The sequence below is a fragment of the Chelon labrosus genome, assembly GCF_963514085.1.
Source record: "Chelon labrosus genome assembly, chromosome: 13".
In the NCBI taxonomy this organism is placed as follows: domain Eukaryota; kingdom Metazoa; phylum Chordata; class Actinopteri; order Mugiliformes; family Mugilidae; genus Chelon; species Chelon labrosus.
In genome coordinates this window covers 28,712,916-28,724,432 of record NC_140346.1, presented here as the reverse complement: position 1 = coordinate 28,724,432, position 11,517 = coordinate 28,712,916, and the positions used below count along the sequence as shown (strand labels likewise).

At 43.0% G+C, this 11,517-nt stretch overlaps 1 protein-coding gene across 1 annotated transcript in view; it reads right to left on the bottom strand.

The window, feature by feature from the left end:
• Nucleotides 1-2: 2 nt before the first annotated feature.
• Nucleotides 3-11,517, bottom strand: part of LOC311498300 (leucine-rich repeat and fibronectin type III domain-containing protein 1-like protein) — a gene marked incomplete at both ends in the record, with an annotated part of 37,924 nt that continues 26,409 nt past the window's right edge. Inside the window, one exon of the mRNA XM_084558833.1 lies at nucleotides 3-33. Within this exon, the coding sequence (XP_084414959.1) occupies nucleotides 3-33 (31 nt within the window). The remainder of the gene's footprint in view (nucleotides 34-11,517) is intronic.

Sequence of the window (11,517 nt, the reverse complement as noted above, 5' to 3'; positions counted from 1 at the left end):
AGCAGGAAGTATTTGTGGTTGGCTGGGATCATCCTGAGAGAGAGGGAGAGGAAGACAGAGGGACATATATTTTAATTTATCCTGTAGAACATAAACTCTCCTACGAGGTCCAGGTCGTAGAGACAGAACAGGACATGAACATCTATGAAGAGTCTCTCCAACATACATCCTCTATCCAGAGCCAGCTCCATATCACCCTGAGACAAAAAGATATGCTTGCAAGTTGACCATTGCGCTGTTGTGTGCGTATCTGCAGAAGATATTTGTTTCATAACCTTCATCATGAATGATGCATGTTTATGATACACAGAGCAGCAGTGGAGCAAGTTCTCACCATGACCAGACAGAAGATAGAATCTGCTCTGTCGCTATAAGGGGAGGACCCATCACTGTGTCCGTTGTTACCTAAAATATTGGAACGTGCAATGAGTTTCCAGTTTTTATCACTGCTGGAATAAACCCACCTGACTTTGTTTGACTTTGGAAAAGAAATAAAACACTTTTATTGCACTTTTTGTGAAAGAAATCCCAAATCCTGCAGTCTGGGACTGTTTTAAAGTAAAATAAGTTATTGCAATGCACATATGCACGACTGAGTAGCCGAGCTGAGCTCTCAGATGGAGCGTCCTTTCATTTTTTTGATCGACTTCTATAATAAACTCAACAACAGCGCTGCTCATTTATGACCATTTGAGACCAACACAGGTAAATAATGATCAGCCCCCACTGTCATCCACCGTTCAGGTCCACAGTTTCATCTCGACTTCTAGTTCCAGTGTTAATTTCCATCTTTGCTTCCTGTATTTCCCTCTGTCATCCTTCTCTCTTACACCGCTGTCAGCTGTCGTTCTGCTCAGCAGATTAAAATAAATGTGTCACTGCCGTCCCTCCTCTCTTTGTCTCAGTCTCTCTCTGTTTTTTTTTTAGGTGTTGACAGAGCAGCTCTGCCGTTGGTAATGACTTCTGCTCCCGTTGTGCTGAGAGAAAGCAAAAGTCGAAATGTAACACGATGTTCTGGTAAAGAAAGAGGAGCTTCTCTGATAATACGAAAGATTGAAGTTGAAGTAGGAAATTGAAGTGGAGGGAATATACACAGAGGAGAGAGAGAGAGAGAGAGAGATGAGGGAACGGAGAGGGATGTTGCACTTTCAATTGTCAACTTGAAAATCAAAGGGTACGATGTAGAGTGAGATTAAAGCCGGAGGGGAGGAGGGGAGGAAGACGAGAAAACAAACAAGGAAGACGCCGAGGAGGAGAAGTGATGAGAAAGAGGAGACGAGGTGAGACAGTAAAGAGAAGACATGGAGGAGGAGGAGGAGGAGGAGAAAGAAATGTCAGCGGAGGACGCAGAGGAACAAGGTGAAGATGAGACGACAGAATAAAAAGAGGCAGAGACGACAACACAAACTTTACATTTCATCAGTTTTGGGTCAGAATGAGCCGTCGCTCACAGTCAGGACTTTACTGAACGGACGAACGAACCTGTCGAACTGAAAATAGAAATCAGAAATCATCTGGTCTGAATGGAGACGATGAACTGAAACTGATTTAAATATAAGACGTGATGTATGCATCAATATATAAATGTGGTGCACGTCATGCATCTCATCATCCTTCCAGGTTTCTCTCCTCTGACGGTTTGGAGCTGGATTTTTCTCTAAATGGATCTGATGCAGCTTCATCTTGACTTAGAACACAGACGTTCATTTGTACTCACAGAGGAGAGGTATGCATGTAGTGAACTGGCAAAAAATGGCCCTTTGCATAGAATGTGTTGCAGAATGACTGGAAACTAACTGAGTTAATTTTAAATCCAGACTGAGAGGACTACAGGCTGACTCCACTATATGCTCTTGTTTTTCTGCCTGTAAAATTTTATCTTTTTTTTGTTTTATGTGTCTTTTATTTGCAGGACTCCTTTAAAAAAGAGGTTCTTATTTAAAGTGGTTTATAGGGTGCTGCCTTCTAAATCCAAACTGGCAAAAATATACCCACACATTGACCATCTATGCGATAGAGGTTAATCTGTGGATGCAACATTAAATGACATGTTCTGGCTCTGTCCCAAGTTAGAGGGGTATTGCAAGGCTCCCTTTTCAGTTCTTAACGTTAAACTTGACCCAGATTCATTTATCTCGCTGTTTGGAGTTATCCCTGATGGGACGGAGTCACCAGAGGGAGTTGTTGACCCTCCTGACATGTGGCCTAATACTCTTGAGATGGCAGAGTGGCAGAGTCTCTTATCAGTTGCCCACTGGATAAAAGATGTGGTGTCTAACCTGACACTTGAATAAATCAGATATGCACGACGGGATGCTGAAAGCAAATTCATCAAAACTTGGAATGTCTTGGTACTGGTAAGTCTTCATTTTGGATTTCGTTATGGGGCGTGTTTCAGCTGATGTATTGGATAGTCCTCCAACCAATCAGAGCAGCCAGTATGGGACATTAAATGATTGAGGTGTTCTCCTTTAAATAACTTTAAAGGTGTTTGTCCTTTAACGTTATTTAGCTTTCAGTTTACTTTAAAACAGACGAGAAAGTAGATCCTAAACATCTCACTCCTCCAACGGCAGCCATATACACATTAATCCCCGCCCCCAAATGATCTGATTGGCCCGGAAGAATCAGTTCCCAATGGAGAGACTCTAGAACAACTTTCAGGAAGATGGTGTGGCCTCCAGGATTAATATTTGATAATATTTAGTTTATAAATTAAGAGTATGGCTCACTTTGATTCATGATTCACTTTGGATCCAGATCACAGACGGTCTCTGCTATTATTATAAATCACCAGAGGTCTCCAGGTGAAACTAGTCCCAGACAAATATTTGCAGTTTCAAGACCAAAATATCCAGCGGAGTTGTTCAGAAACTATTAAAACACAAAGAGTCCATCACCGTTGCTCCATCTGAGCTCTTCTACTATAATTTTCCTGAGCGTCACATTCTCCGTCAGCGTGGTTTATACATGAAGGAGCAACATCTGCTCGTCAGCTGTTTCTCTCTCATCTTCATCACAGAAGGTGACGTTCTGCCTTTCAGACTCCTCACGTTGAAGCTGCTGTGTCGGCTCGCGGGCGGCTGCTCGGCCAGGACCGCGTGGCAGCCTTTAAGACGAGCGAGTCTGCTCGGATGCCTTAAACTAATTTGAGCGGCGGTGGCAGTGATGGAGGAGAGACGAGGGAACAGCTTGTAAAAAGAGCTGACTAAAAAAAAAAAAGAAAAGAAAAGAAGAAGAAAGAACAAAGACAAAGTATTCAGAGCTGCAGAGAGAGGCTGATGGTATCGATGGAATGATAATAGAGAGAAGAGACGGTGAACGAGGACAACCTCTGACTGAACACTAAGATTACTGCTAACACTGGACTCAACCATTTATTCTGTTGCACACATACAGACAGACAGACATAAAGGCTAGATGTATACTGATCAGGCATAATATTATGACCACCTTCCTAATATTGTGCAGGTCTCCCTTGTGGTGATTCATCAGAGAATGGACATGGGCCTTCTGAGGGTGTCCTGTTGTTAGTGGGGGGCCTTTGAGGGGAGGGGCCTCTGTGGATCATCCCACAGATACTTGATCAGTTTGGGATCTAGTGAATTTGGAGGCTGATCGGTGCATGTGTTAGTTTACAATCTCAGCTCATCGCTCAGGTCCTAAGGTCCTAATCTCCTCCATGTGTTACTCTTAAAGCATCAGTTTGTCTGCTGCAGCATGAAATTTATAAATGTAGTTATTTAAAACACACGTCAACCATTTATATCTTCCATCACCCCGACCTCAACAGCCTCACTGCCTACCCCTATAGGAGACACTATTCTCTGCAGCTGGGTGTGACCTTGTCCCTGGATGTAAACTGTCAGCTGCACATTAGGTGAATTAAACAAACTGTACTCGATTAGAATCACGTTCGACTGAAGAAGGCGACACAGACACTCAGAGGTAAAAATCAGTGTGTGTGTTCGCTTTCCCCTTCGGGCTGCCTCTCTATAAAACGTGTGTTTTCTCCTGCACCGTCCTTTGTCTGTGTGTACCTGTGGGTCGGTGCGTGTCCCGTATATTATTCAGGTGTCAGGTGGTGCGGGGCAGTTCCTATTTATCAACGCTGGAGCAGAGGTGACCAGACAAGGAATGGAATTATAAAGCCTTCCCTGAACCCTCTGGGCGTCTGTGAGCGTAGATTTGTTGGTGTCACTGTGTGTGTGTGTGTGCATGTGTGTGAGTGTGTGTGTGTGGGAAGGTAGAAAAGAAAAAGATATAGAGAGACAGTGTTTGTGAGGGAGGGTGTCACTGTGTGTGTCGTGGCAGAGACAGCAGGTCTATTATAGAGCTCTGGTTTATAAGTGCTGCAGCGTTCTGGGTCAGACTAATGGTTGAACGAGCGCCTACGGCTCTCTCTCTCTCTCTCTCTCTCTCTCCCTCTCTCTCTCTCTCTATCTCCTCGTCACTAGAGGTAATTCATTTTTCAGTCTGAGGCTTCAACGTTACACAGCAAATACAGAAACCCTGCTATTTAACTTTACATTAGGACAAAGAAAACGAAGAGAGAGAGACATGAACCTTCTCTAATTCCATCATTAAGTGGTTTACCAGGTATTCTAACTGACATTGTGCTTTGTGACAGGTGGATGTTTTCTCTTTTGAAGCCTTGACTTTGTCATTTGGGTGCCGCCATCTTGTTTTTTCTTGTAGGAGCCAGAAGGAAGAATTGTATTTCTGGTCACTTGCCACCAAGGTGCATGAAGGAGGACAAGGAATTGCAGTATTAGGAAGTTTGTACTTCTGCGCCAATTTGATGCTGTAACTATGGCGACAGCCCAGACCTTATGCAGAGCCTAACGCCGTAGCCTGACATGAACCTCCATGGCGACGCAGACCACAAGAGCTGTGATTGGTCCGCTTGGTAGTAGCATGCTTCCTCTTTATAGTATGAATATAGTATTCAAAGAAAGTAACTGCAAGTAGCTACGTTTACATGGACATTAGTATAAAAAAAAGCATAATAAAAACCACCGGAATTTTATCTGTAGATTGCATCACTGACATGTGGCTCTGTGGCGCAACGGATAGCGCGTTGGACTTCTAGGTAAACTCAGAGGAAGTAATTCAAAGGTTGTGGGTTCGAGTCCCACCAGAGTCGATGTCATTCATTCAAAGACTATTTTATTTGAAAAATGCTGCTTCAGATTGGTGTAATCTTTCTGCGTCAGATCATGTCGTAGTTAGTGCCTGATATGTAGCTACGCAAAGCAGAATACAAGAGCTGTGATTGGTCCACTTGTTAGTAGTTTGTTTCCTCTTTAGTATTTCCAGCTGCTTTTCCGTTGCCGCAATTCTGTAAGGTTGACTGAGGAGGTTTGGAGATTTTGGCAAAATTTCAGCAGAAGTTTCAGTCGCCGTTGTTGAAAGTGAAACAGGAAGTAGAAACAGAAATTAACCCAAAAAAAGACCCAGCACTGACTAGTGTCTGGATGAAGATGTTACAGAGTGAGCCAGACTGACGAGTGCACAAGTATAAATGGCTCCGGCTGCTTCTCCATCTCCACAATGTTTGAATTGACTGTTTTGGATCAATAAAGATGGAACACATGGAGGAAAGGTTAACTACAAGGTACAAGCATTTGTATGAACGTTTCAGTCGCCATTGTTGAAAGTGAAGCAGGAAGTAGAAACAAAAATGAACCGGACTGGCAAAAAAGACACAGCGCCGACTAGTGTGTGGGTGGAGTTGTTACAGAGCGAGACAGACTGACGAGGTACAAGTAGAAATGCCTCACAACTGCCGACCCCACGTGCTACCTACAGTAGGTTATGGCGTCTAGTCCTACAGAGGTATAAACTGCAGGAGCTTGAAGAGGAGATGAAGCTTGTTGGTCCAGACCAGACGAGCCAAGGATAACCCCGAACATGTACCTCTGTATGAGACATACTACTCATACGTCAGGTTATTGTTAGGGTAGAATAAAGTAGTTGCCCGGTTTCAGTTGCACTGCATCATTACATATAATACAAGACATGTATCTGTGCAATATTTAACCTATTAAAGAGCCCTCTCCCTGATTTTGTGTCAGTTTAATTGTCATGGTTCACCCTCGTCTCCTGCACAGTCACAGACGTACACCATCAGCATACAGCCACACACGACAAGAGTTGCATCCTGGGAAATGCAAGGTCTGTTGATTTTGACTCAAGCAAACAAAAATAAAGATATCTCAGCCTCAACCTTCACCTCTTCCTCAGCGCTGAGGTAAATATGAAGTGATCCGCTTTATACGAATAAGAAAAAGAGTTATCTGATGAAAGTAAGAGGAAATGCACCGGCCTGTTTGTTATTTGAAATGTGTCATTACTATTATTAATAATGAGAAAAGACAATAAGACACAAATACTGGACCCACAGAGAAACTGTGTCCTTCTAATAACTAGCTCGGAAGTATACTGAGGTCTGAAGAACTCAAATGAAATGGATATACGTTACAGCCAGTCAAGGTTATTCCTTGTACTAAAGCTTTATATTTTATATTCCCATTGCCTTGGGCAGAGAACAACTTAGAATCCTGCATAATAAAACCCAGCAAAGATCCCAGATAACCGCGATTTAAATATGTCAGCGCGTCATTTAAGGCTCTGAATAATGCAGCGGTCGTAATGATGTGAAAGACGTTATATATAGAGAGAGAAACGTGTTTCCTCTCTGAATAATGCAGCGGTCACAAACCAAACCAAATGGATTTTATTTTTTATTTTTACGAGGTGTGTCACTAAACCTGAGCCACGGCCGGAGTCGGGTTTTATATCGACCGCTCCGTGTTCACATTGTATATGTATGAAACGGCTGAAAGCCTCCATTCACTTTACGCTCCTCAGTGAAGAGACTCTATATCTTTTATTGTCTTTAGAGGAGGTTGCAGGTTTGATTCCTATATTGGCTCACCCTGTTAAGCTGCCAAATAAGATGCATCACCCCAATATAGATCAGTGACTTCATGGTGAAACGACTACAACTCAGTTCTGCATATCTGATCCTGTCCACGCATGAAAAATAAAACAGTCGCCTGAGATGACTGAATTAACGGCTGCAACAAGGATGAGGCTGATCTCTCTGGAGCAGAACTACCATCTTATATGGTGCATTCCAGAAAGCTGGGATGTTGGATTTATCTCACTTGGAGTGAACTAGATGCAACCTCAAAGTGTTTCAGGAGAACCAAGTCGAACATAAACAACAAACATGGCCGACCGCGATAAGATAATATCTGTTTTGTTTCAGAAGTTACTGACAATGCATCTCAGTGAAGTCGGGGTAGATTGATTTGCCCCGACTTCACTAGCAGTCAGAGTCCAGAGCACCTAGTAGGAGGAGGTCAGAAATTTCAGATCTCCCAGTTTTCTGGAACGCAGCAACAGACCCTGCTGAGTTCATTTGATTGTGCATGGAAAATATGACCAGTGAGATCAGAGAAGAGGCAGTTTGGGGAATTAATTGCATTCTTTTAAGAACTATTAATTAATTTTATGTCATCTGTAGTAGGTGAAAGGTTTAGCTCCTTAATTAATATTAATATTGATAGATTTATGGGTCACTATAACAACAAAAAGACAAGAAAGAAAAACTGTGACAAAACTGGCAGAACCAAACACACGCAAGATAGCAAGAAGATGAATATTTCTTTATAGGAAACAAGGGTAAGTGTGTCTGTTTGATTAAAATGAAACTGTCACTGTGGTGAAAGATGCCTAAGATATATGACGACACAGTTAAGGAAATGGCAGCTAGTCTGTGATGAAGGCTAATTTTAATTCACTTCTATTACCAGTATTTTCTTCTGCATGTGATCCTGAATAATAATAATAATAAAAAAGGCTTGGATACCCCTGATATAGAGCTTTCACGTTTGGAAAAGGTTTTTCTTTTGTGCAAAACATTAAACAAGTGTGTGTGCAGAAAATTTCAGAAAAGAGATAGTTTGGAGAATTAACTGCATCCTTTTAAGAACTCTTAATTAAATGTATGTAATGCAAAGCCGTTATAAGGTTCAGCTCCTTAATGGATATTAATATTGATGGATTTATGAGTCAGTGAACTAGATCAAAACTATCTCCTCTAATTCCTGGTGATTATCTGGTCGTTAAAGATCCTAATCGGTGAGTATGTTTTAGAAATGAAGCAGTCTAGTTGTCTTTTGTCAGCTGTGAACCTTCACAGACATATTCTGAGGTTTAAACTAAATGATGAGGTTATGATTTTGTGAGAGAATACACAAAGGCACAAACCAAACACCGGAGCCTCATATTCCTCAAACTCAGGCTTTTGGCTCGATTGGAAATCTCATTTTGTAAAAGATGCCTGGGTGAGTAGATAACAAGAGTAAAAGCACGGTTACAGACAAAAGACCAAAGAAGCCTCAAAGCAGATGGTGCAGAATACAATGAAACTCTAAAGTGTCCAGTACTTTTCCAGCAGATGTAACCACAGAAGCATGGTGGGAACATGCCTTCAATGACTCTCTGAATAAAGGTGCACCAATGCTGAAAGCCTCCAGGGCTGAGAGCCGGCCAACATGCCGATTTTGTAATTAACATCAGAGAGTCGGATGTATACAATTAGTACAGAACCTGAGGGAATCACCTGGCAGGCTGAAGAAGAGCTCACCAATGATCCAATAATCAGATATCACCAGGGAGATGTTTATTATACCAGGAACAAATCAGCATTTTCTTCGTTTTATTTTGTCTTTTTATGTCCACACCACTCCTGAAAGGCTGAGTCCACTACAACATGAAATATACAGTACACAGATACATCATTCCCTCCACACCTTAGACACAAGGTCAAACTTTCTCTACATGTCCTCACCCTCACTGCCTCTCTGAATATCAATAAGAAAAGAAAGAGAGGACTCAGAAATGAGAGCAGATGAAGCGTAGGAGAAGAAATGAAGACATGGAATTAACTAAAATATCCCAGAGCAAAAAAAAGGCTTTTTGGTCGAAAGCAACGTCTTTGATCTGGATGGAAACAGATGTGGACAAAGTGAGTCAGAGAATGACAAATGATGAAAAGAGAGACAGGTGGTAGAGAAGACCGCTGTCATCATTAGCAGGAAAAGGTCAGAGAGGCCTCAGGTCGGGTTTATGCTAAGAACTTATTACACACATGCAGCCACGCTGTTGTGTTCAACGTTTCATAGAGCTGCTGCTGTGACTGCTAAAGAGTATGAGACGGAGTTAATGAGGCCAGTCAGGAGGCTACTACTAGCTGGGAGGCCAGAAAGCTAGGGAGCTCTACTATTAGCTGGGAGACTAGGAAGAGCTACTGTTAGCAGGGAGGCTAGGAAGCTAGGAAGAGCTACTATTAGCTAGGAAGTTATGATGGGTTACTATTAGCTAGGAGGCTAGGAAGCTAAGAAGAGCTAGTATTAGCTTGAAGTCTTTAAAGCTAAGATGAGCTACTATTTGTTGGGATGCTAAGCAGTTAGGAAAAGCTACTATTAGCTGTGAAGCTAGGGAGCTAAGATTAGCTGGGAGGCTAAGAAGAGCTGGTGTTAGCAGGGAACTAGATAAAGTTGTCAAGAAACTTTTGCCTGCTGCTGAAGCCAGAACTTCATGTTTAGTTATTTCAGTCTGAACTCGTGTGAGGAACCAAACTGACTGACATCCACAGAAACACTAAAGCACCTCCTTCTGAATTTTACATTGCACAGATTTGACCTCCTGCTGTGCGCCGCGGTGACACTGCAGGCTGAGCTGAGAGTTTGAGGAGGAGAGAGAGAAAGAAAGAGAGAGAAAACCCTTTCTGATGTGATCTCAGCCTAAAAGCCCAGCTGTCATCTTCTGCTCGGGATGTTTTCTAACTGGAAACCCAGCGGGACAAAGTGACATTAGTCTGAGAGGAGAAAACAGGCAGGAGGGCTGGGGCGTGTACGGTACGGGACGAAGGGAAGAGGAAATGAAAGAAGACGGCCTGTCAGTGACTTTGTAGAGGTCTGATGGAGTGATGAGGATGAGGAGGAGGAGTTGGAAGAGAGGAAACCTGATGCTGCATCATCTCAGCAGAATATGATCATCTGGTGTCTCCTTCCTTACTCCTCTTCCTCACTACCGTGAACCTATCTCTGCATCAGCTGAGTCAAAGAAACATCCCCTACTTATTTAGAGCACTGCAGCAGAGCCTCCCTCCTCCATCACCACATCCATCCATCCATCCATCCATCCATCCATCCATCCATCTCTAGTTTTCCATCCTGCAGCTCTCTCTCTCTTTCTCTCTCTCTCTTCTTTAATCTCTCCTTCGAGAGGCAGGCGGGATGGTAATTAGGAAGCTAGCACGCACAGAAATTCAAATTCACACGCCCACATGAAGCCTTTCACACACACACACACACACACAGATTCCTGGTCTGGGACGGAAAGAGAGAGAAAAAGAAGAAGAGAATATTAAAGGAGGAAGAATCAATAGATTCATTTCCTGGTGCTGACAGAGGTTGATCTCTCCCTGGACTCATAATCCTTAGAGTGTATGAGAGAGACAAAGAAAAGAGGTGAAGGATAAAGCTGGTCAGGTTATTCTCGCCCTCGGGCAGATCTCAGGAAAAAAAAGAGGGAATACTGTAAAAAAAAAAAAAAAAAAAAAAAAAATCTCTCCTCCCCTCCCTCCTGCCTCACCCATCTCTACTGAGAGACAGCCAGAGAGAGAGAGAGAGAGAGAGAGGAGTAAATGTCGATGTGTTATCTCGTTGTTTCGATTCTTTACTTTTTCTGCCAGCGCAGCACGTTGAACTGAAAACCTCAGTGTATGAGGAAACTGAGAATTAAAAGAAACACAACACAGAGGAGGAGGAGGAGGAGGAGGAGGAAGAGGAGGAGGAGGAGGAGGAGGAGGAGGTGAAAAGACAGGAAGCAGCACAGTTCACACCAATGTTCCTCTTCCAACCTTCTTGCTCTCCCTTCGCTAACTCCTGGTTTATTCAGATTCACAGTCGAGGCAGAGCCGTAATGTTTTCCTTTGAAGATAACTTCTTCTCCACCATTACATTTTTCATCTCGTGCACCCCTAGAGGCAGGACTCCCTGCCCTACCCAGACCCTAACGCCGTAGCCTAACGTGCACATCACTGCGATGCAGACCACAAGAGCTGTGATTGGTCCGCTTGGTAGACGCGTATTTTCTGCTGCTTCTCCATCTGCACAATTTTCAAATTGATTGCTTTGGATCAATAAAAATGGAACACAAGGAGGATAAGGTTAACTGAGGAGGTTCGGAGATACAAATGTTTGTGCGACTCGTCTTTGGGGAAATTTCGTCGAAAGTTTCAGTCCCGATCGGTAAAAAAGACACAGCGCCTACTAGTGTTTGGGAGGAGTTGTTACAGAGTGAGACAGACTGACGACTGCACAAGTATAAATGGTTCACACCAACGTAGACTACGTACGTAGGTTATGGTGTCTATTCCCTGCAGTACTCTAAAAGAGTCTTTAGTGGACAAAGCAGGAATAGATAACAATTTTATTT